The 23,564-nt window shown below is 41.9% G+C and overlaps 1 protein-coding gene and 1 long non-coding RNA gene across 4 annotated transcripts in view; both read right to left on the bottom strand.

Annotated features, from left to right (window-relative positions):
- Positions 1-21,031, bottom strand: part of LOC101168886 (stAR-related lipid transfer protein 13) — a 30,382-nt gene extending 9,351 nt beyond the window's left edge. The window contains exons 1-4 of one of the 3 annotated variants that reach the window (XM_023962344.1): positions 20,407-21,031; positions 9,474-9,545; positions 8,591-8,672; positions 1,526-1,589 (exon numbers count right to left, since the gene is read on the bottom strand). In XM_023962344.1, the coding sequence (XP_023818112.1) occupies positions 1,526-1,589; positions 8,591-8,672; positions 9,474-9,545; positions 20,407-20,533 (345 nt within the window). In that variant the 5' untranslated portion in view covers positions 20,534-21,031. Of the gene's footprint in view, positions 1-1,525; positions 1,590-8,590; positions 8,673-9,473; positions 9,546-10,866; positions 11,966-16,630; positions 17,176-20,406 lie in introns of those variants that run through there. The other 2 variants (XM_023962343.1, XM_023962345.1) reach the window with 2 other exon arrangements.
- Positions 21,032-21,716: 685 nt separating this feature from the next.
- Positions 21,717-22,099, bottom strand: LOC105356144. The gene is made up of 2 exons (XR_910383.2): positions 22,052-22,099; positions 21,717-21,964 (listed from the first exon to the last, which is right to left on the bottom strand). It is a non-coding gene; the product is annotated as an uncharacterized LOC105356144 (long non-coding RNA).
- Between the last annotated feature and the right edge of the window lie 1,465 nt (positions 22,100-23,564).

Here is a 23,564-nt window from a genome sequence, read left to right as displayed (position 1 = left end):
AAAAAGGTATTAAATTTATCAGAAAGTGAATAATCAATTTTTAGCAAACTTTAGTTTCTCTTCTTGTTGTGTCTCTACTGTTTTTGCCTTTTTCTGTGCGTTTGATGTGAGCAAAAAGACGTCAATTTGAGCTTAATATGATAATACCTTTTTATCACAGAACGTCAAACAATCCCTGAATAAATTAATATTACGCACTTTTACAACCACAAATAAACAACAGTTTACTCACAAATGGCAGGTTTGAATGTCTGAATATGTTGCGTCAGAGACATTTTCCTTTAAGTGCTTAAAATAAAGAAGGTGTCAGTAAGAAAAAAAACGTTTTGTCAGCTAAAGATTTATCATTTTAGATCAGTGTTTTTCAACCTTTTTTAGCCACGGCACACTTAAATTTGACAAAAATCCCGCGGCACACCATGCATCCAAAAATTTAAAAAAAAGGAGAAACTCATAGTCTGTTTTGATTTTCAGCCCCTCTGCAATCTCACATGCATTTTTGTGATAATTGTGGTAGAAAAAGCTGGAAGTTGCAGCTGTTTTTTTAAAAGATGTAATAAAAGTTGAGTTAAAAGATTTAAAAACTGTTTGATGTGTGTTTGTTGTGGTTTCAAGACGTTAAGAGGAGAGACTCATCGTGCGCTGAGACGCTGTCACTTTAACCCAATGCATCATGGGAGATGTAGAGCAATCAGCCGCCGAACGCAGACGGACTCGTGTCTCTGAGATTCATTTTTTTTGTTCACTTTTTCTACGGTCTGATACCGGATCCCACGGAAAACTACACCGCTGAAGACGAGCTTTAGCTGGTAATTTTGTTAGAACTGAGCAACTTTATGAGCAGAATCAGAACTCAATGATTGGCGGAGACAGTTAAAGGGGCGGAACTTTTCAGAAAACAGCTGTGGCTGCAGCTAAATCGCGGTACCGTCATTCTTATCAAAATGTCTTTAAAAGAATCAAATAAACACAAAGAAAAAAGTATTTTACGATCTTTCATATTCTTAACTCCTCAGTGTTTTAACAGGGCCTGTTTGGATGAACACAGAGCTGATATCCTGGAGATGGAAAATGTTTTTAGATCAGTTAATGAGGGCAATTTCCCACGGCACACCTGGTTGAAAAACACTGTTTTAGATAACACATGAATAATTTAAATCTAGATTATATCTGTTTAGGTACCTTATTGTATCATCACAAAGTTAGTTGTTTGTTTATGTATCGAATCATGTAAGAGGGAAAGATACAACACTAATATTAAGACAGTTTATGCATCTGTGTGTCAGATCAGTTCTGGATGCAATTCGGGTGTCTCCATTAATACATTCTTCCAAAATTCGATCCTTAATTTGAAAGATGAAAGAGTAAACTTATTGTTTCAAAATGAGAGTTTTTGCCTTTGCATTTTTTTTACAATCCAATTTTGAAATTGTTTTTGTATTTTATGAAGATTAAATGTAAATGAACTTGAGTAACGAAACAGAACCCAGAAATCTCATATTAACAGATTAAAAACGTCACTTACTTTCTTCTTGGGCTGGCTGACATCCAGTTTCATGGATGAACACTTGTTCAGAGTATTCAGGCGTCTGCAAAAACAAACACATCACAGAGTCAGTGCAAGGACTTCTACACTTTCACACTATTCACTTTCTCCTAATAATTCTCCTCCTTTCCGATTTCTTCCCTACTTCCGATTTCTTCCCTACTTCTGGCTTCTAGCCTTGAACCCCCTCCCTCTTGAGGAAACTCTACAGATCCACCCACTCACTCCACTTTCAATCACTCAGGATGTGAAGATGAGCAGCTTGTTAGGCGCCTGTGCCAGCGTCTTTCATAATGGGGGCTGATGAAACCCTGATGTGCTCCTTGTTATCAGGCAAGAACATTTTAATATTTCAGACTTTTCCAACTGAAGTATTGACCAAACCCATAGAGAAGCAGACAATGACAGTACAGAATAGCTATAGTATGCAGGAGCTGGAATAAGGCAGGAATATGCTGGCATTCTTTTCCTCTGACCGTTTAACCCCGCTCCCCTGCTCCCCGAGAACCTTCCCGCTTTGAATGGTAGATCAGTATGGAGTTAATTCAGTCTCAATAATCAGAAATGCACACAACCGGTTTTACAAATGCACACGCTCCGATTCACAAATGTCATTTTATGCAAACGTGAAAAATAAATTCGGAAATACACACCCTGTGTTTCACAAACACACAGATTGTGTTTCACACATGCACACTAAATGTTTTACAAATGCACAATAAGTGTTTCTCACAAATGTGCACACTGTTTTTCACAAAAACATTTTAGAAATTCACAATAAATGTATCAGAAATGCACAGTAAGTGCTTCACAAACATGATTTTTAGGTACACATGTGATGTGAACTCACAGATCATTCGAACTGCAGAATGTGCATTCAAAATCCCGTTCTCGTTTGTGAATCTCCCCGTGTGTGTGAGAGATTTTTCTACGGTGAATATTGAGACTCATCTGACGGAGCGGGTCGACTAATCTCACCATTGGCTAGTGAATCTGTCAATCAAACTCATTGGCAAAGCAGGCGGGTTCGCTTTTAACCAATCGAATGGGCCCTTACACTCCTCACTTTCAAAGTGACGAGGGAGGGAGCTGTTCAGCACAGCAGTTGGGAGGACGCGGGCGGCAAACATGGCGGAGAGGTCTTCTGAACTGGATCAGTCTCAGCCCGTAAGTAATGCATTTATTTGATCATTCCCTCGTTGTACGTCCTGTAATGTTATTGAATACTAAGTTGAAGCGTTCTCCTTTGCCAAGTGACATGTGTGAATGCTTTATGAACACTGCAGCCGAGTCGTTTGCAGAGTACCCCCACCGCAAATTAGCTTAGCTTTGTTTTGCTTAGCCTGTGCAAGTTGTGGCTGCCTGTGAGTGAAGTTCAAGCCGGTGTCGGTTCAAGCTAGCGTCTATAGCCAATGATCTGTAGGTTCTTAACATGATTCATAAGGAACTAAGGGGAAAAGCATGCCGGATTTACAGCAGCAAAGAAAGTTTAATAAAAAGTATTGATTTGGAGACGGCGATTTGTTTAACACTGATGCTATGCTATACTAACTAGCTAGTTGTTCCGTGTGCTGCCTTTATGTAAACGCGATCCGGGTTAAAGTTAGACACAGCATTTTCACAACCCAGACTTTAAGACGGGGTGGACTGTGCAACAAAGTTAATTCATATGACATTCATGAAAACGGCATTTTTTAAATATAACATACATTGAATCCACTGATGAATAAAAGAAGCCTCATTAAGTTTCTAACGTTAGAACCCGTATTGTGCTGACCAGCCCTGTGAGATTGTGTCAGAGTGACAGCCACTAAAATCCCCGTATCTTTACTTCCAATGACGTAATGACAAGAATCCCAAACATTATGTTTTTAGGCTGTTTTGTAGTCGATAAGTAGTCACAGAAAGGGCGGATGGGAGAAATCAGCTGTCAACAGTGATTAGAGTAGAAGTTACTGTAAATATTACACACAGGCTTCCTGTGATCAGTGTCTTGTCTCTGATTTTTTTTTAAAGGTGTTCTTTACTACAAGCTCAAGTAATCATAGCAAGAGTGTTTTAAAAAATTCCCCTTTCATATATTTGAAAATTATGTAATTTAAGATCAGACAGCTAAATTATCTAATCCATGTTTGTTGTGTTTTTATTTATTCTCTAGGAATTACTGAAGCGTGACAGCGTGACAATCTTTTGTTCCTCGTGCCATCAGGCAATACAACTCTCTGGCAGGGCATCTTACAAGTAATTTCTTTTAATTTTACCCACTGATTTTCCAATTATTTACCTTTTTTTATCAATCTTTTTATTTTGTGATATTTCTATTTGTAATGCATGTGTGTTTATGTGTTTTTTTAAGATGGCCATTTTAAAAAAAATTTCCTCAGGGATTATTAAATACCCTTCTATTCTATTCTATTTCATATTTTATCATCCTATTGTATTACTGTTTTACCTGTCAATTGGGAATTTAGCATTTTTGCCGCTGTAAACATCTGTCAGTTGAAAGTATTTGTACTTGTATTCCATAGATCTTGTACCTGAGAAGATAGCAGACAACAACTGTGCAGACACCCACTTGGCCTTCTTCAGTGACGCTGTGAACGTTTATGGCTTTCCTCTGAGGTATTCATGTCATTCATAAAGAAATATTTTATTCACATATCAGGCAGTATAAGTACTTGGTTATTTGTACAAAAATAAAATTACTTTTTTTAGACTCCTCTCCATAAACAAAGGCAACTCTAAAACTTTCCCCTCATGAATAACATTTTACCCCCCCTTAACAGTCTCTCTCACCTCATTTTTTTCCCCAGTGATACATGTAACCCACTCCTGCAATTTTTTTAACCTAGAAATTCTACTTATTGGCATCATACATAAGAACATTACATTTTAAACTGATGTGTACCGTATTGGCGATGCATTTGTAATTATGTGTTTGAGACATGATTTTCATGTTATTGTCAGGGTGAGAGGAGATCACGGAGGAGAAAATGTGGGCATAGCCGAGTTGATGCTCACAGTACGTACAACTGACACAAACGGCTTCATTGTGGGAAAAGTGTACACACAATCAACGGTGAGTTGAACCTAGTTTTAGAAGCTTTAATATATACACAGGGCTCCAGACTGCGTCCATTTGGTCGCATTTTGCGACCAAAATTTGAGAGTGTGCGACTGAATTTTACACCCAGTCGCACATGTGCTACCAGTAAATTTGCCTCCTCCACCCTCCGTATTTTTTATACATTAAACATGAAAGGAGCACGTCAATGATCGATGAAATGAGAGATGAAATCATCAATGAGACGCGAGCGCACACGCACGCAGGCAGACACACACACTCGCGCGAATACTCATGAGACTGGAGCACACGCGAGCACACACTCGCGTTTCATTGAGTGATGCCTGAGGCGGCCAATGCGTGTGAGAAGAATAGGGAAAGTCACTGCAAGTGGCTAAAATATGTGGAGGGGCGGGGCCTAGAGATAATCGAGCGCGCGTAAACATCCGTGGGAAGGAAACGGAGACAAATATCATCACAACTTGATATGTGCGTCTGAGCTATGAGCAAGCGAACTATTGATTCGTTCTTCCGACCTGCAGCTAGTGTACCAGTGCCAGAGTGTACAGCAGGGGTCTCAAACTCGCATGAAATCGAAGCTGCAGCGAGACTGAAAGAGACCAGGAATTAGGAGTTGTCCTTAACATTCAATTTCGTTTTAATATGCCTCTCCCCCTAAGTATGAGCTGTGATATTACATCTTTTATAATTATTTTAATGTTTTGTAATGGATGTAGCCTTTTTTTAATCAGTTGGTATTTTAAATTATTTTAATTGATCAGTGAACTACAAAAAACCCATCAGGACGCATGTCCCATAATGCATTGTTTTTTAGTCTGTAGGGCAGCTTTTAGTCAGTTCAATACTAAATTTCCAGCTGCGTTCGCTCTGATTGGTGTCTTGCTCTCACCCCTTTCTCGTGATATTTTTGTTTTGATTGACAGGTGATGTTGGAGCAAAAACAAAAATATACGTCACACACCAGGTGATCTGTGCAGTGTTGCGTCCATCTGGGTGATCTCAAACACGCTTATTGTGCATCTTGGCTGAACCTATTTGGTGTCACCAACATGAATTTCCATCCTCTAATATTTACATACATTTAAGTATTGTTTGAAACTGTGAAATTACGAAAGGTTACTACGGTAATCACTTGTTACTAAAAACTTTTTTTTATTCTAAAAGTATGGTATTTTTTTTACTATTTTTACTTAGTTGTACTGTCGTGACAGCGATGGTGCTGTCAGTTTACCTTCATGTTGCATCTTCAAAAGTGCAGAATAAAATATGACACTGAATTAGAAACAGCACATTGTAATTTCTGCATCTATTATTAAAGTATTTATTTGTAATACAGTGGAAATTAGTAGATTTGGTTAGAATGTTGATTTACGGTATGCGCCCCTAAATTTTCTGGTTGTGCCCCTAAAATTTTCAGTTAGGGGCCACTGTGCTCCTAGTGAAAAAAGTTAGTCTGGAGCCCTGATACATAAAAGTGAATGATGTATTAAAAATAAATCTGACAATATAATATTTATTTTTGCTTTTTTTCAAATACAGGATTGAGCTCCTCTGGTGTGATGTCTTCGTGAGTGTTACTGGTTTATATTACAACATCCTGCACTCTCCTGAGGACCAAGACTTGCTCAATATCAGTCACATCACGTATTCTGCTGCCATTACATTTTTCTACCACGCATTCAGGCCAGTTTGGATGTCTTTAGTGACGCGTGGGACAGCCATCCAATCAGGACGGAGCAAAGCATGACACCAAATCAGCTGTGGCAGTTGGGCTTGACCCAGAACCCTGTTTCTGATCCCCGGGTAAATGCTTTATTTAATCTCACTGTACTGGACAACTGATTTGTGTGCAGTTTGACTAAAGTGGAAAGTATCAAGAAGAGTATCATGAAATCATAATGACTACAGTGAATTTTCATCGAAAATGAATGAAAAGGATTATTGTTGTGTGGTGCAAACAATTTCCCTAAATTGTTTGTTTGTAGGAAGAATAGCACATCTGCAAGTTCAAAATGCATCACAATGCATGGCATTATGAGCCATCAGATGTACTAATGTCACTACTTTGTTAAGGTTCACTTATTTGCAAATTATAAACAGTTATGGAGATATGAGGTCTGCCTGCCAGCAACAATATAAGTTATTATTAGTCGGTCACTGTTCCTACATAATCTAAAACACAAAAAAAACAGTGCTGTTCATAAACAGTATCTTTTTTTTTTTTTTTTTTTGTCAGGGTATGCTGGTTCCAGAGATTGAATGGGAGGAGAGTGGATCCATGACTGAACCTCATCCTGGGATCAATGTCCTGGTATGGGACAGTCCTCTTCTGGGTCCACAAATGTTGGAACTGCAAGACGACATCAATCCATTGTGGAATTCAGACCGTTTGGGAGTGGACCTACATCTTTACTGTCCAGTGTGTTTAGAACTTAATTTAGGCGACATAATTACATACAGAAGAAGAGAGACTGAGGGGAGCAAGACAGAGTTCAAATCAATACTGCTGTATTGTTCAAGGGACTTCATTGTATGTAAGGAAGTTATGAAAATTAGTTCCAGTTTAAATAAAATTCAAATCAGTAGAGATTCCACATTTGCTTAAATTTTGATGTTTTAATCTGTCCATGTTTTCTCTGAATTTTACTCTGCAATAAAGGGTGAATGTTTGCACTTTGTTGTTCTATGACCATCTTTTGTTGTTTAGTATTTAACCAGCTATAAAACCCAGAGAGATGAGGATCTTTTTTGCAAGGGTGACCTGGCCAAGAGGTGTATATGTATATGGTTACAATATAAAATCAATGACATTTGAGTTATTAAAAAAATAAAATTAAGGTCAAGCAAAGTGACTTCGGGCTGAGCAGGGGATGTGTATTGGGTATCTGTGATTGACAGTGAGATGAACTTGAGGTAATGTAGTCCCATGTGGTACGGAGCAAAGTGATGCCAGTTTCTCCACAGAACCTACTGTGGAAGTTGCAGGTTTTTCTCCTCCACCTTCATATGATCAAAACCGTGTCTGAGTGTTGAAATGACGCTAGCATGAAAGCTAAGAGAATAACGTACAAACAATCCCGAGTGAAACATTCATTTTAAATCTCATGACCAGTACAGAGTTCGATGGATTCAATGTCAACTGCATTCAACCACTGTTGCCTTGCTTCCAGGTCCACTGAAAAGTTGCACAAGCCAGTAATTTTTGACAACCGAAGGCAATAAACCGACAAGCCATGCTAAGGCTAACACGCTAACGACCGACTGGTACAGAATCAAATATGGGCGGGGCTTTTGCCACCCGCAGAAAGCGTAGAGAAAGTGTAAGGGGCCATTCGATTGGCTAAAAGCGAACCCGCCTGCTTTCCCGATGAGTTTGATTGACAGATTCACTAGCCAATGGTGAGATTAGTTGACCCGCTCCGTCAGATGAGTCTCAATATTCACCGTAGAAAAATCTCTCACACACACGGGGAGATTCACAAACGAGAACGGGATTTTGAATGCACATTCTGCAGTTCGAATGATCTGTGAGTTCACATCACATGTGTACCTAAAAATCATGTTTGTGAAGCACCTACTGTGTATTTCTGATACATTTATTGTGAATTTCTAAAATGTTTTTTGTGAAAAACAGTGTGCACATTTGTGAGAAACACTTATTGTGCATTTGTAAAACATTTAGTGTGCATTTGTGAAACACAATCTGTGTGTTTGTGAAACACAGGGTGTGTATTTCCGAATTTATTTTTCACGTTTGCATAAAATGACATTTGTGAATCGGAGCGTGTGCATTTGTAAAACTGGTTGTGTGCATTTCTGATTATTGAGACTGAATTAACTCCATAGATCAGGGGGCTGGGGGCTGATCAGATCAAAGCCTTGGTGACTGAGAGAAATGGCGAGTTTATTGAGGATGCAGCTCAGACATCTGAAGGATCAATGGGTCATGAAGTTCGTACCGACACAAAGGCTCAACCAGGTCTCGGTCCAGAAAGTCGTGGTCTCTTTTAACCGAGGAAATGTCGATTGGAAACTGGGAATCTGGGAAGAAGGAGGGTGAAAACAGGTTTAAAAATGAATAACCAACAAGAAGGGTGGAGTGTCTGTGACGTAGCTCACTGTGAATTGGAATTTTACTAAACGAAATCCACAATCTGACACACGTGGATCCCCAAAGGAGGCTTTTATTGTGGCGAGTCTCTAAATGAGTCTGCAGGCGTTCTGTTAATCCTCTACAACCTGACTCAACAGCTTTTCTCAGAGCACCGCTCTGTGTGTGTGCCTGCTGGGGTGTGTGTGCGATGCTGTTAGGAAGGCCCACTGGATTTTGAGAATTTCGTCTTTGATTACTGAGCTCGTTTCCTGTTTGTGCTTCATCTGTGTGAGAGCTGATGATCAGCACATGAGCAAACGCCTCTGGGTTTACAAGATAACGACGGATAGCAACAAAAAGGGAAGAAGGGAAAAAAAAGCAGTTGAACTAAAAAAATTAAAAAAGAAACATTTTAGGAGGGAGATGATTAGAAAGAAAGAGGCGAGGAAACAAGAAAAAAGGTGGGCGAAAGAGAAAAAGAAAGAAAAAAGACAAGCTATGAGAGTCCCAGTAGTGATAACAAGGCCTTTCCCATGACCCCTCCCTCTGGACAGGAACTGAAGCCTGGAAATAGAATGTAGCGGCCCAAAAGATTTGAATATGGAGCAATGGAAGAGGGGGGGAGAGAAACATGGATGATGGAAAAATACAGCATTGAGGATAAACAAAAGGAGTTCTTAGAAGGCAGAGGCTGTGTGAACTAAGGCAGCTGGATAAAAGCTGGACCTGAGCCACTTTTTGTGAGCTACCTTCATAGAGCTGTGCGTACTGTGGAAATCCAGCTGCTCGAAGCCAATCGCATGCCTCCTTAGCCTCAATCTCTGTAAGAAAAAATGGGGTGGGGTGGTGGTGGGGAGAAAAAGAATCATTTATTTATTTATTTATCTTTATGAAACTTCACAGCTCCTGATCATTTTTTTCATACAAATCGCTTCCAGATGCAAATGCTAATAAAACGAGCATGAAGCACAACATTGTGCTTGTGTTTGTCATCCTGACATGAACATTTTTAGAATACAGGGGAGGATCATCTCCGGGATTTATCTTTCCTCTGGGAAATAACTGGAATGATGAGACTGGAAAAGTTGGAATATAGTCAGGAAGGGAAAAAAATCCAATGACTTCAACACATTAAAAAAAAAAAAGATTCATTTAGTGTTTAACTGTCCCATCGCAAGTTAGATCCACTCTGATGTCTTATCAATGGGAGCACACATGGAACCACATCCCATCAGGCACTGCTGCAAGAGGCATTTTATAGGCTTTTCTTTTACTACTTTTTTCCGCTAACATACAGTATGTATCCCACATAATGTTAAACAGGCAGGCTGAAACGCGTGTGTGTGCGCATTCCCTGATGAAGCAGACACTTGTTAAACTGCTCTTAAACTGTGCTGATGGAATAAAAAGAAACCAAAGATCACCTTAAATAGCAAAAAACGAAGGCAAAAATTGGCAGAAACATTTAGTATTTATTAAAAGACAGAAAAAAGTGAAAATGATGTAAATGTAGCAAATACATGGACAATTCAATTGAAATGGTTTCAATCTGAGGCTCCTGCAATTAGTTTACATCTCTAACAGGTTAACCCTATTGATGCAAATATGCATCAATCCACTTCTGCTCCAAAATTGCCCCCGTTTTGGCAATCCTTGAAAGGAAAAACACAACATTGGCCAAAATACAAAACAAAAAACAAAAATCCATTTTTTCAGGAAAACACAAAAATGTGTTTCAAATATTCCAGTCAAGGTTGGAGGTTTTTGTCTTGCGACATTCATGTCATAAAAAGGGCAGGATTTTCTTGCAGATATCCTTGTTCTGCAACAATTAATGTAAGAACTCTAATCTAAAAAATTTCCATAAGAGGTTTTGTATTTTGGCCATCAACAACTGATGCTTATTTCATTGCTGAAAGTAAAGTCTGGAATCAAATTAAAACTCTCATTTTTCCATTTTGTTTTCTCCTGTTAAAGTTTCTATGACGACAACACAAGCATCCAGCCTTCCTTCAAAGCTGACACTAAAAACCAAAAATATTCGTACAGAGGATTTTTCTGGCTCTTCAAAACAGACAGCCGAGACATAAAAGTGTAACTCCGAACCATTCCAAAATCCCACATTTCACCTTTATAACTTACTGCAACTCCTCATGGTGAGGCGATGAGATGCTCCTGGATCTCCTTATCTTAGAGTGAAGTTCGCTCTCCATCCCGCGTCTCAGGCATTTACTGCTGTGGAGCTTTTCTATCATCTGGCTCAGTACTTTCTTCTTTACTGCCTTATGGTTACAGCTCTGCCTCTTTCGCCCAGCCTGCCTTATTCAAGCTTCTGCTTACCTCTCATTTTCTCCTCAACCTCCTCTTTTTGCTTTTTTATCTTTTCTCTGATCCACCAACATCACATACCAAATTCTGCTTTGGGTAGAATTTCTTTTCTTGAACTTTCTGATTTCTTTCTGCACCTTTATGCCATCCAAAGCCTTACTTTTTTCAGCTTCCTTTCCAACTTGCTTCCAACATCTTCCTGCTCAAATGCTCCCATCTTTCCTCTGATAAACCATCTAAAAACAACTTTCTTAGACATTTCCTTTTATCCCTCCATATCTTTCACGGAAACCTCCTCATTCCTTCTTCCTCCCAGCTCCGCTGAGAAAGTCCACATCTTCTTTGCCACTGCCAGAATTGATGTTGCCTCATCGCATTCATGCAGAAAATCGCTGATGTTGACGTCAGCCAGAAACTTGGCGGCCGAGAGCCGCTGTTCTCCTACTTCACATGGCAAATGAAGCCACTGGCTGGCTATGACTGAAGGACGCTGACCTCTGCTTTCCTGAATTATCAGAACAATGTGTGGGAGAATGTAGTTTATGTCCACACACACACACACACATGCAGCACACTCACTAGCATTTACATCAGCACAGATGTTGCCCCCAGTGACTCAGAAAAAGGGAAAAAGGATGAGACAGTCCGACGGCTGGAGACCTTGTGGGAAAACCAGAGGGAGGAAGACATACCACACCAGCTGTTTATTTACTAAAAATGAGCCTGGAGGCATCTAACACTTTAAAAAAAATAATGATTAAAGAAAAATGCAAGTTAAAAAGCTTCCAGTTTAGAAATTGAGCTGGAAACCCCACCAGAAGAGAAAAGAGTAGGTTCTGCACACCACTAAACTGGAGTTTTTGAGAGAAACATCAGGAATAAAAAAGTGAAAAATTATGCAAAACAGAAAATCCTGCTCTTAAAATCTGGCCCTCAGGCTAACAGCAACTTCAAACATTTAAAGTCCCAGCTCCGATCACCTTTTGATCTATTTTAAAAGTGTTCCATGAATTGTGGTTTTGCTGTTTTTACCCAAAATAAAACTTAAAAAAAACCAACAGTTTTGTCTTCCAGGACACAGAGCAGCAGTAGTTCATTAGAAATTCACCTTCAAGTTGTTGGCGTGGAGCAACTCTTCCCTGTTACTGACAGCTTGGAGCAGGGAGCTTGTGGCCCGCCCAGTGTATTTTGCTATGTCACAAATAGGCTTTTTCCAACCGCATTTTTTTCATCTACTCCTGATTCACAATGATTTGAATGACAGAATACTCAGAAATGCAATTTTTAGCTTAATTTTCTTTATATATCTCCTTCATCATCAGAAAGGTGCAACAAGGACATGTTAAAAACAATATTTTCATCAGTGTAGGTTTTTGCATCATGGTTCCAAAACATTACACTACAAAAACTCAAAACCTTCCCAAGTATGCATTTGTCTATGACTAGTTTTTATATATTTTTACATTTAATTTTGTTCAAAATTTCCTCACTAGTAATTGCACATGAAGATGTAATGACTTGTTTTAGGACAATAAATCTTGAATATCTTAATGAGTCATTTGATCTAAAAAAAACAAAAGTAAAATCTCTAATTAAACAGGCGGCCGTGGTGCAGTGGCAGGGCAGTCGACCTCTGATTGGAAGATTACAGGTTCGATTCCCACCTTGCCTGCCCATGCATTGAAGTGTTCTTGGGCAAGACACTAAACCCCACCTTGCCTCTGGTGCCAGTGTTCGGCAGCGGAGCCGCCATCAGTGTGTGAATGTGTGTGTGAATGGATGAATGGGACTGTGACTATAAAGCACTTTGGGCCTTTGAGCGCTATTTAAGTATACGCCATTTACCATTTTTTTCTTACCTAATATAATATTTTTATTTGTGATAGTTAGCTGTCTTTTTTTCAAGAAACAAACGTGGCTGATTTGGGGAAACTTGAAAGTTTTATTTGACTTGTATCATTTACATAAAATCTTTCAGAAAAATGTGTGATTCTAGTTTTCAATATGATTATAGCGTAGAAATAAGGACAGTTGGACAGTTGTAGTACCTAAAATGGGACAGATTTGGGAGAAAATGTATACGGTCCATACTATAAAGAAAACACATTTTATGAGAAATAAATGCTTACTTTAGGACAAGTTCCAATTATCAGAACAATATTTCTAAACATGAGTGTTTATGGCTAATTTCAAGACTCCGGGGATGAGCAATATTCCTGCATGTTCTCCAACATACGTACCCTGGCATGTTCTAATTGGCTGGACTCACCTGAACCAGGTATTCAGTCATGAGTAGAGCTTGGATATCTGGAAATAATGCAGAACAAGCCCTCGAGGCCTGGAGTTTTCCATCTCTGATTTTGTCTTAAAAGGGCAGGAAATCTCAACTTGTTTTAAAAAAAATCTTACAAAGAAAATTTTCTATTAATTCTATGAATTTTTTGACTGTTACTCCATGTGTTTCTAGAAACACATGGAGTAACAGATTTAGCATGCAGTACATGAAATCTGCATCGATTTGATGTAAAGCCGTTGTCGTTCATAAATCTTTTTTTTTTTTTCTAAAGTGTGAACTGACATGATTTCTTGCAGTGTTTATGCAGTGTGCATTTCTGTTTGTGCTGAAGACAAGAGACAAAAGCATCGGCCAGATTGAGAACAAAGTGCTGCTATTCATTTGTGCTGAATTGAATCAAATGAATTAGCTCCCAAACGTGCCACAAGTAGGCCACAATGCACACAGTCAGGCTCAGTTGATCGAAGCGGGTAGTTCTGTGAGGCTGACTGTTTTAGGCGTCCACAGGGGGGGCAAAGGCAGCACCACTTAACTCATTTCACAGCAAAAGGTGCCGGCAGTGTTACAAAAGAAACCCGATCCATGCAAGCCCTTGATCCCTTCTGAAACTTTATTAAGAAACTTTTCTTCCATTTCCTGCCTTTCATCTACCTCCACTAACCGTGACTTTCGGAGGGCCTTTTAATCTGTGTTATGTCTGCTCAGCGGCGGGTCAAAAGCACCCTAAAGAGTTGTGACATCATTTCCTGCTCTAAATTTCCCATGCGCCCAGAGCAGCAGAAGTCAGTGGGACCTAGCTTTGGTAAATGCGCATCAAAGAAAAAAGCAGTTTTGGTTAAAATTGGTGTCTTTTTGAGATGTCTAAAAAGAAGTTTCGTATGCTAAACACACAAAGAGCCTGGGTATCATATAAGCATTTAGCTTCTTGTGTTTAAAGGTCTAGAAGAGCAGTGAAGAAGACAGAGGAGTAAGAAGAAGGGAGGAAATTTGAGGAAGAATATGTTTTTCTTTTCTCATGTGACTCATCTATGACGATGGTCAGCCTTCAGGAACGCACAGCTAGAGAAAATCAATGCTGGAATAAAATCACTGCAGAGTCAGTCATGGATGTCCTCCCTAATGAGGGCTGATGTGTTTACACAGATCCCGATATTCAAAGTTTGACTAAATAAAATAATTCAATTAAAACTGAAATGTGGGTTAAAATTAATGATGTTAATAATAAGCATCGAGAGGCAGATTTTTAGTTTTAAAGAAGACGGAACAGACGTGCAGTGTGTGATTATCATGACACATTTTCTCCAGCAGAGGGAGCTGCAGAGAAGTGATGGAACAGTGTCCGCCAATCACAGTCGATTTTTGTGGTATGGCTTATGGCTACAGCTGCTTAAAAGGCACCACATGAACATGTGGCAGCCTTTTCCCCACTCTTCCTTTTTGTATTGTTTATTGACAAGTGAGTACAGGGACATTTGTGCTGTCAGCTTTGACAGACCAATACAGTCTGACACAGAGGTTGCAGCTCCTTTCCTTGCAAAATATTGAAAAAGAAAAGACATTTTTTATTGTAAAAGTAGATTTTGTAAATGATCATTTCAAAAGTAAAATTAACCTTGGGTTTGTATCTTTAAAATATAAAAAACAACTGTCAAGTTGAAAATACTTGTAAAAGGATTCAAAACCCATCTTTGGCACTTTTTATTATTATTATTATTATTGTTATTGTTTGATGCGTTTAAGTGTGTTTTAACTTGTCTTTTGTGCAGCCTCCTTGAGGGCTCTGAAAGGCGCTTTTTAAAATAAAAAATTGTTTTACGTAATAATAAGAACGATTATTTTCAAGAAAAACATACTTAAGGCTAAAGACTCTTTCAAGAACGACTGTTGTTGATCTGCAAAACATAGATTCACTTGTTCCGATATTTTTTTTTGTTAAACTGATGCTCTTTGCTGAAAACACCCTGAGCAGTTAAAGAGTCAAACCCTTTCAAACAAAGATGAAGGAATTGTATTTTTGTATGTTCCAACAACATTTACCACAAATGAAGAAACTTCCTAATTTTAAATGTATGGGTTACATTTTAAATATGTTCCTCAAAATATAGAGTTTATATAAATAGTCCATTGTAGAGATGCATAAAAACAAAACAAAAACAAAAGAAAATCAGCAAATTTTTGTTCTACCCTTGATTTTATTTTGAAAAATAATGCTGTCATTTTTTTAACTCTTTTCTGTAATCTAAAATCAAAATTTTTGACCAAAAAAAACAAAGAAAAACAGCACAACATTAGATTAAAATTGTTTATGGAGGTGTGTGTTCAAGGTCACAGCGAAAAGAGAAGAACTGTTTTAATTAAAAAGAAGAAGGATTTCAAGTTAAAGCAGTCATGCAACCACCAGGACGGGCACAAACTTGCATCTCTACCTGCATTCCTGACATATCTACTTTTTGTTTTTACACATTTGATATTTGGCTTGTGGAGGAAAGCTCATGGTTAGTCTGGGGTGACACAAAAGCGAGACTTGACATGTTTCTGTCCACTCTCTGAATCCATTTAAAAGAACAAGATTTTGCAGATATGAAATCAGCACAAACAATCTTCGGTGTTTAAGAGTCTGACAACTGCTGACATTTGAAACACTTAAAGAGAATTTATCCTGGAGAAAACAAGAATCCAGAGCTCAGAATCTCTGTTTCATCACATGTGTGGAGCCCCGGAGAAACAAGAGTCATGTGACAGGAAGGAAGTGACCAGATGGGTAGGTGGGATGCAGACGAAAACAAAAACACTCAAGATCTCTTCAGTATGTTATGACTCAATCTGGATGTTTAAAAAAAAAAAAGCATTCTGGTGTGGATGCAAGTCTGAGTCAATGTCTACACAACTGTCACTCTGAGGAGTCCCGTACTACTACTGATAAAGAATGATTCCTAAAAGGGCAAAACAAAGCAGAGACAGAAATGCTTTGGCACAAACCGCTATGGAATAGATCAAATAATGACTAAATCTACAACAAACAGAGTCTCACATGGAAAAAAAATATCGGCAATCAGTCGCTTCCTTCCTATGTTTTATAAACGAACATCAAAGCTTTCGTTGTGGGCTGTCCCAGAATGGACAAAAAGCAATAAGGCGTTACTCCATAACTACATTAAAAAAGGAGGAATAGGTTCAACCACTTTTTCTTCCTTTTATTGTCAGACGATAATTTAGAGATAAAGAGATTGTTATAATCAAGTTAAAATTGATTGAGTCTTTTCATGTTTTACATTTATCTACCTTGTGCCATCCTCCGCAGCAGCTGCTGGCGAGCTATGATGCGGGAGAGCCGCAGGGCAGAGCGCCGTCGGGGCGTGTCTCCTAGCCTCAGGTAATGGTCCTGGCCATCAGGTGTCATGACCTCCAGGCAGGTTCCCTCACTGGCACAGTCTCCATCGCTTTCAGAATCGTGCTCCCCCTTGGCACCAGGGTTCACATTGCTCAAACTATCGATCTCCATGCTCCCGCTGCGTGTGAAATCAGTCGGGTTTTCAGCAGATTCCGTGTCAGCAGTCTCTTCTGTGATCTCCAGTCCTTTGCCAGTTCCTCTTGCAGCGTCCACGGGTTCCATGTTGCCGTCTATACCCTCCTCCTCCTTCCTTGGTGAATTGACCTCTCCTCTGACAGCATGCTGAGGCAGACGCCCTGTCTCCATTCACATCAGCTGTCCATCACCTTCAGGTCCTCTCCACTCCGATGACTTGCTGTGTGAGCACTCCCCGGGAATTCTTTCCTCTAACATGTCTTCACTGGAAACCACCCGCCCTCCTCCGCCTCCCTCAAGAGTCGAACAAGCGCTTCATTGCACCACCTGACTCCGATGACAATCCTGGTCCCCCCCCCCACCCCCCACCCCCCTCTGTGCCAGGCCCACTGCTCAGCTGAGATGGGAGGAAGATAAACTCTTCGCCTGGATCATGTGACCAGCGGCCTGCTTGCTGAAGTCCTGCCATAGAAACTACGCGCAGACCTGCAGGCGGACATGCAAATGTGCGATAAAAATGGAAAACAAATGACTCTAACAGCCATATCCTTACATGAAATAAGGAAGGAGCAGAACAATAGAGAGTATGTGGGTGTGTGAGACTGAGCTAAGGAATGCATGTATGTCAGAGCAAAGCCATTGTTCCCCCTGCAGAGGAGGACTGCAGTGCAAAACGGAGAAATGTCCACAACATCACGTTTACGCAGCAAAGCAGATGATCTCTGCATCCTGCAGATTATCTGATTTCACTGGAGTTTGAGAAGCTGCGGAAGAAGCTGAGAAGCTCATTCAAAGTCAGTAAAAAAAAAAACTATTTGATTTGATCACGCTGCCCTCTGGAGGAAACTCAAGGGAACTCGACTCCAGAAGAACATCATAGATCTTAAGAATTCTGCAACTATTTTTTCTAGTAAGGGGGAAACAGACGCCCCAAAAAAGTTCACAAAAAGCCAAGTTCTGCATCCTGCTGATCCAGCCCACAACAGGCAGTACAGTAATGTCATCCTGGGCTAAACATTAGTGTGTAAGTGGAGCCCAGGGCTGGGCTGTAGTGAGCAGGCAGTAATGTTCTGTGATATCCATCATCTCCGCTTGGTTACAGCATGCCAAGACAAGACAGGAAGCTAAAGACGAGACTGAAAAATTACTTTTGGGAAAGTCGAGATAAACTGCGTTTGCTTCTCCAAACCAAACAGCAGCAAATGTGATGCACAAGTAAAAAAAAATGTCTGGAACTGTTTAGCTTTAAGGATGTGTTTCAAAGAATGGTTTTGGTTGGTAAGATCTTCTCTGTAGCTGCATAATTTTACCAATTTATGCATCAGTTGTGTGATTTTGTAGTGAAGTTCTGTCCATTTAGTAAAATCATTTCTGTCGTGTCAATAACCAGTGGTTAAAATTTGAACCAACTGACAGAAAAAAACGCACAAAAATGGGAATTAGAAGACAAATATATCCCATCTTTTTCTTTTTAACCAATAAGAACCCGGACCCATTTCTTTAAAATCAAATTATGAGCATTTTGGACCACAGAATCAATTTCTGATATTTTTCTGTTACACTGATGTCACCATGAGTTAAAGACCCACTCCAATGAAAACAACATTTTTGGTGTTTTGAACAGTTTTCTTGTGACCTTTTTCTGATGGATATATAATAAGAAAGCAAAAAAATAGCATTTCTTTATCAGAAGCAGACAAAAAAAAACGATGTTTGAAAAAATTTAGACGTGACGAGGAAGCTACATTCAGAAGGTCACAAGCTCCCTGCTCTGCTCCATTCTGATGCATCCACTTGTAGACAAATAGATCCACGTACATCTTTTTTTCCCTCGTATGAGCTGGTATCTGGCTCTAAAACTGCACGGCTGGATAGTTCCAATATTAATCAAAATTTTTGTTGCACCAGTAGTGTTAGGTTTTGGGTGAAGGAGTGTAAGCAAGTCAGAGAGCACGTAAATATATCGATGGGAAATGGAGACGGACTTGCTCCATGGCAACAGTCCTGCTCACAACTCAGAGGCGAGTTTCTCATGCTACAGCCGTTCTGCAGAAAACTATTCTAGAGAATGACACCGGTTTTTGATTTTTGGCTAAAAACACCTCGAGACTTTAAGCACAGAATTTAAAACCTTAGAGACTAATTCAGAGTAGGAGGGGAAAAAATTAATTTAAAAACTGTGAAATAAAGTAAGAGTAGGAACCATTTGGGCAGAAATAGTTGAGATAAAGACATGTTTTTTTTTTTTTACATAAATCCCTTTTTCTGACTGCATCTATGCTTTCTAACAAACAAACCCACACACACAAACACTCGCCAACAGAAAATCTAAGACCCACAAATCCTGATGATTGGAAAAGCTTCACCCCCACTGTTAGTCTGGCAATCTGCGGAATTACAATCAAATCCAGGATTTAACACTTTTCACACAAAAACAAGACGGCAATGTGAGCCAAGTTATTTTCAAACTTACCCAATACCACTACTACAACGTTCATGTATTATCAACATCCATGTTGGATTCCAATAAAGGTGGTAAACCCAGAAGTCAAAGTGAAAACATTTTTCTGACCTGGAAACTTCTTTGGCCTGATGGATTTTTGGTAGAAATATTGATCAGCAGCATGACTGTATAAGGCCAGATGTGCACATTGTAAGGATTTCCCCCACCATCAAATCTGACCCAGACAGATGTGAAGTGTGAGCCTCTGAGCTGATGGGTTAAACATTTGGGGTGATGGAGGGCTGGAAGGAAGGAAAGGGTTTGGGGGGGGGGTTTGGCTGAAAAACAAGGAAAAGTGAGAGGAAAGAGGATTGGGGACACATGCCCTCTTGACTCCCAATTTTATGCTGTTAGAATGACAATCTTCTTATCAGCAGTAGCTGTTTGGGTGATCCGTCTGCGCACGTGAACATTTGCTCTGATTCCAGTGGTCAGCTGTGGATTCCTGGTTGTAAAAGCAGGAATGCTTGTGGTTTAATTTATCTGAGTGGCGTACATCTCAGTAATTGCATTAAACTGGACAGACAGCTGCAGCCCCCCCCCCCCCGCCCCCCTTCACTCTGACGCACAGCCAAACCGGATTCTGCGCATCCAGACCTAGAATTCAAATATATCTAAAACCCACGACGAAACCAAATTTGATCAAATTTCATCAACTTCCGCCCTTAAATAACAGAACTGAAGGGTATCTGAATCCCCTCTGCTCTGCCTCCCACAGCGCATGCCTGCGCTTTTGAGAACTAAATTTGACAATGACCTTCCCAAAATATTCGGGGCGCACGTTGCGCATGACGATCCGGGCGTGTGGGGGACATAACAGCCCACTCAGACCACCGGAGACAAACTTCTATTGGTAAACAGTCCTGGCATTGCAAGCGTAAACGCAAATAATGGCAAACAGCCAGACAAGCACAAGTTAAACACTTGTAAATAAAAGATCTTCGCTGCGTCTGTTCCGCCGCTGCCGTTATCTGCGGTGATAGACTGCATTCCACATTTGAGCGCTGCTTCCTTTTTTGGTTCTCTGACCTGCCAGCCGCCTCTCCCGGACGTTTCTCCACAGCAGATCCCAAGCCTTGGACGTGGACTCCCGCAGCTGCTCGCTGATCGACCGCCGCAGCTGAAGTTTACTGGCAGACTTCCTCTGGGTGGTCATTGCGGCGCCGCCGGACTCATTATATTCCCCCTGAAAGCAGCCCCGGATGGATCGGCTCACTATGGGATCCTCCGCTGCGTTAAAGCGCACGCTGAGACGGCGTGCGCGCGGGCTGCCGCAATAGTCGCCACTCCTACACCTGGTAAAAAGCACCAGCAGCAGCTCCACGGCGCTGCGTCACCTTCCTGCACCAGCGGAGGCGGGCGCGGAGCCCTTACGGCCGGGATGTGGAGCCACAGCGGAGAGCCCAGTCTAAGTGATCCAACATTTCCCCCACAGTCCTCTGCAGGGCCAAGGTGCAGAGACTAAGTTATGCACGTGAGGCAAAAGCCAGATGTGAGAGGCGGTCTCCCCCCTCCTCACCTCCCTTATGGTGAAAGAGTCTCTCACACAACTCACCAAACCTACACTTTCTCCACGACGCGAACCCACCCACTCATCCAAACAAGGATCTCTTTCAATCCCCTTGATGCTTCCTAATAACAGTCATTCCCGCACGCAAGCACAGATTCTCCACTGTGTGCTGCACAAAACATACTTCTGATGCAGAGGAGGGGGAGTCATTCATCTGAATTGGGGGGGGGGGGGGGTGTCAAATAATTTTGCATTTCTCAACGTAGTAAATTCAATTAACAGCAAAATTTGTAATTTAAAGTCCCCCTCCAATCATCTCCTGATCTATTTTCAAAGCGTCACCAGTGAGCTTTTAATTAAGTTTACACCATTTTTAGCCTAAAAACCCTGTATGGCTTTCCAGGACAAAGTTTCTAGGTAGAGCTGTTGGCTCAGAGCAACACCGCCCCTCTTCCCATCACCCATAACAGAGCATTCCATTAACATGCCCTCCCACTGGCTTACAGCCTCTCATCCTCCCCCAATTTAACATTAACGGTGCAACAAAAATGGTGAGCAATATTGGAGTGATCCAGCTGTACAGTTTTGAGCCAGACGCCAGCTCGGATGAGGGAAACCAAGACACACATCACGTCATTTTCAAGTGGATGTATCAGACTGGAGCTTGTGGCCTGCCTGGTGTATTTTATGTCACAAATACAATCCTTTTCAAACTGCTTTTTTTTCTGCTCCTGTTTCACAACAATTTGAATAAAGAAATACTTGTCATGACTATAGAACGACTGAGACCCAGATGCTGAAACCCGGAATGAGACACAGGACAGAGATGTCTTGGCGAGAAGGTAGATTTAATATGAGGGCCAGACAGGTAGGTATCTGTTACTGGAGGTCCGAGAATGTAACTGCGGCTCGTGGCGTCACTGGTGGAACTGCTCGTTCGGGTCTGGAGTCGGCAGCGTGAGTCCGTCTCGTGAGGCAGCTGGTTCGGCAGAGGCTCGTGGTGAGGATGAAGGGACCAGACCAGTAGAGGAGTCCGGATTACGGCTGCTGTGGGTGACCACTCGTGGCTGAGGTTTCCTGGAGACAGGTAAGACAGCATATGTTAACTACTTGGCTTAAGGCAAGGCAACAAAGCATGAACTTGACGTGAGGCCAAATATGCACCATCAGGGGCAACGGACTGGCGTTGAATGAAGATCCTGGAGCTCCTTAAGAAGGCAGGTGTGTCGATGAGGTGAGTGGAAGCAGCTGGGGATAATCAGGAACCAAGCGGAGAGGAGAGGGGGAAGGAGTCTGACAGAGGCACCATGACAGTACCCCCCCCTCAACGACCGCCTCCAGGCGGTCAAGGGCGGCGATCTGGGTGGGCCCGGTAGAAATCCTCAATGAGCGAGGGGTCCAAAATGAGAGAGCGGGAAATCCAGGAGCGCTCCTCCGGCCCGTAACCCACCCAGTCGACCAGGAACTGGAATCCGCGACCCCGACGGCGGACATCCAGGATCCGATTGACGTCGTAAGCCGGAGCACCGTCGATGAGCCGGGCGGGTGGCGGGGAAGCGGACGGCGGGCACAGAGGACTGTCCAGAACTGGCTTGATCTGGGAAACATGAAATGACGGGTGAACTTTCAGAGCCTTGGGAAGACGGAGTCGGACGCAGGTGGGGTTGATGAGTTTCTCTATGACGTAAGGTCCGATGAATCGTGGAGCCAGTTTCTTGGAGGTGGCTTGGATGGGGATATTACGTGTGGAGAGCCAGACCCTCTGGCCAGGTTGGTACTCGGGTCCCACCACCCTGTGACGGTTGGCGATGCGGCAGTTGCTCTCCTTGGTGCGGAGGAGAGCAGCCTTAGCCTGTGCCCAGATGCGTTGGCACCGCTGGATGTGATGTTGTACGGAAGGCACCGCCAAGTCCAGTTCCTGTGACGGAAACAGAGGTGGTGAGTACCCGAGGGCGGCCTCAAAGGGAGAGAGCCCAGTGGCAGTGGAGGGATGAGCATTATGGGCATACTCAATCCACACGATATATTGGGACCAGTCCTGCTGGTTCTGTGCCGCCAAGCAGCGGAGAGCTGCCTCCAGTTCCTGGTTCGCTCTCTCCGCTTGGCCGTTGGACTGAGGATGGTAGCCAGATGTGAGGCTGACCGTGGCCCCCAAGGCCGTACAGAAGGCCTTCCAGACCTGAGAAATGAACTGCGGGCCACGGTCAGAGACAATGTCCAGGGGGATGCCATGGTGACGGAAAACCTGCTTGGTCATGATATCAGCAGTTTCGGTGGCAGTGGGTAGTTGAGGGAGCGGAATGAAGTGGGCCATCTTGGAAAATCGATCTATGACTGTGAGTATGACGGTGTTACCTGCTGATGGGGGTAACCCGGTGACAAAGTCCATTGCCAAGTGGGACCAGGGCCTGCTGGGCGTAGGAAGTGGGTGGAGCAACCCCGCCGGAGCCGAGGAGGACGTCTTGGATCGGGCGCAGGTGGTGCACGCCGAGATATACTCCCTAATATCCTTCTCCATAGACGGCCAATAAAACCTCTTACGAAGTAAATGGAGGGTACGGTGGACCCCCCCATGGCACGCCAGACGAGACGCGTGACCCCAAGTGATGACTTCGGAGCGGAGATGAGCGGGTACAAACAGTGTGCCCCTGGAGGCGGGTGGATGGTCAGAGTCCCC

Source organism: Oryzias latipes, chromosome 14 (assembly GCF_002234675.1).
Source record: "Oryzias latipes chromosome 14, ASM223467v1".
NCBI classification, from domain to species: domain Eukaryota; kingdom Metazoa; phylum Chordata; class Actinopteri; order Beloniformes; family Adrianichthyidae; genus Oryzias; species Oryzias latipes.
The sequence above is the reverse complement of the archived record's forward strand: the minus strand, read 5'-3'. Positions and strand labels throughout refer to the sequence as shown.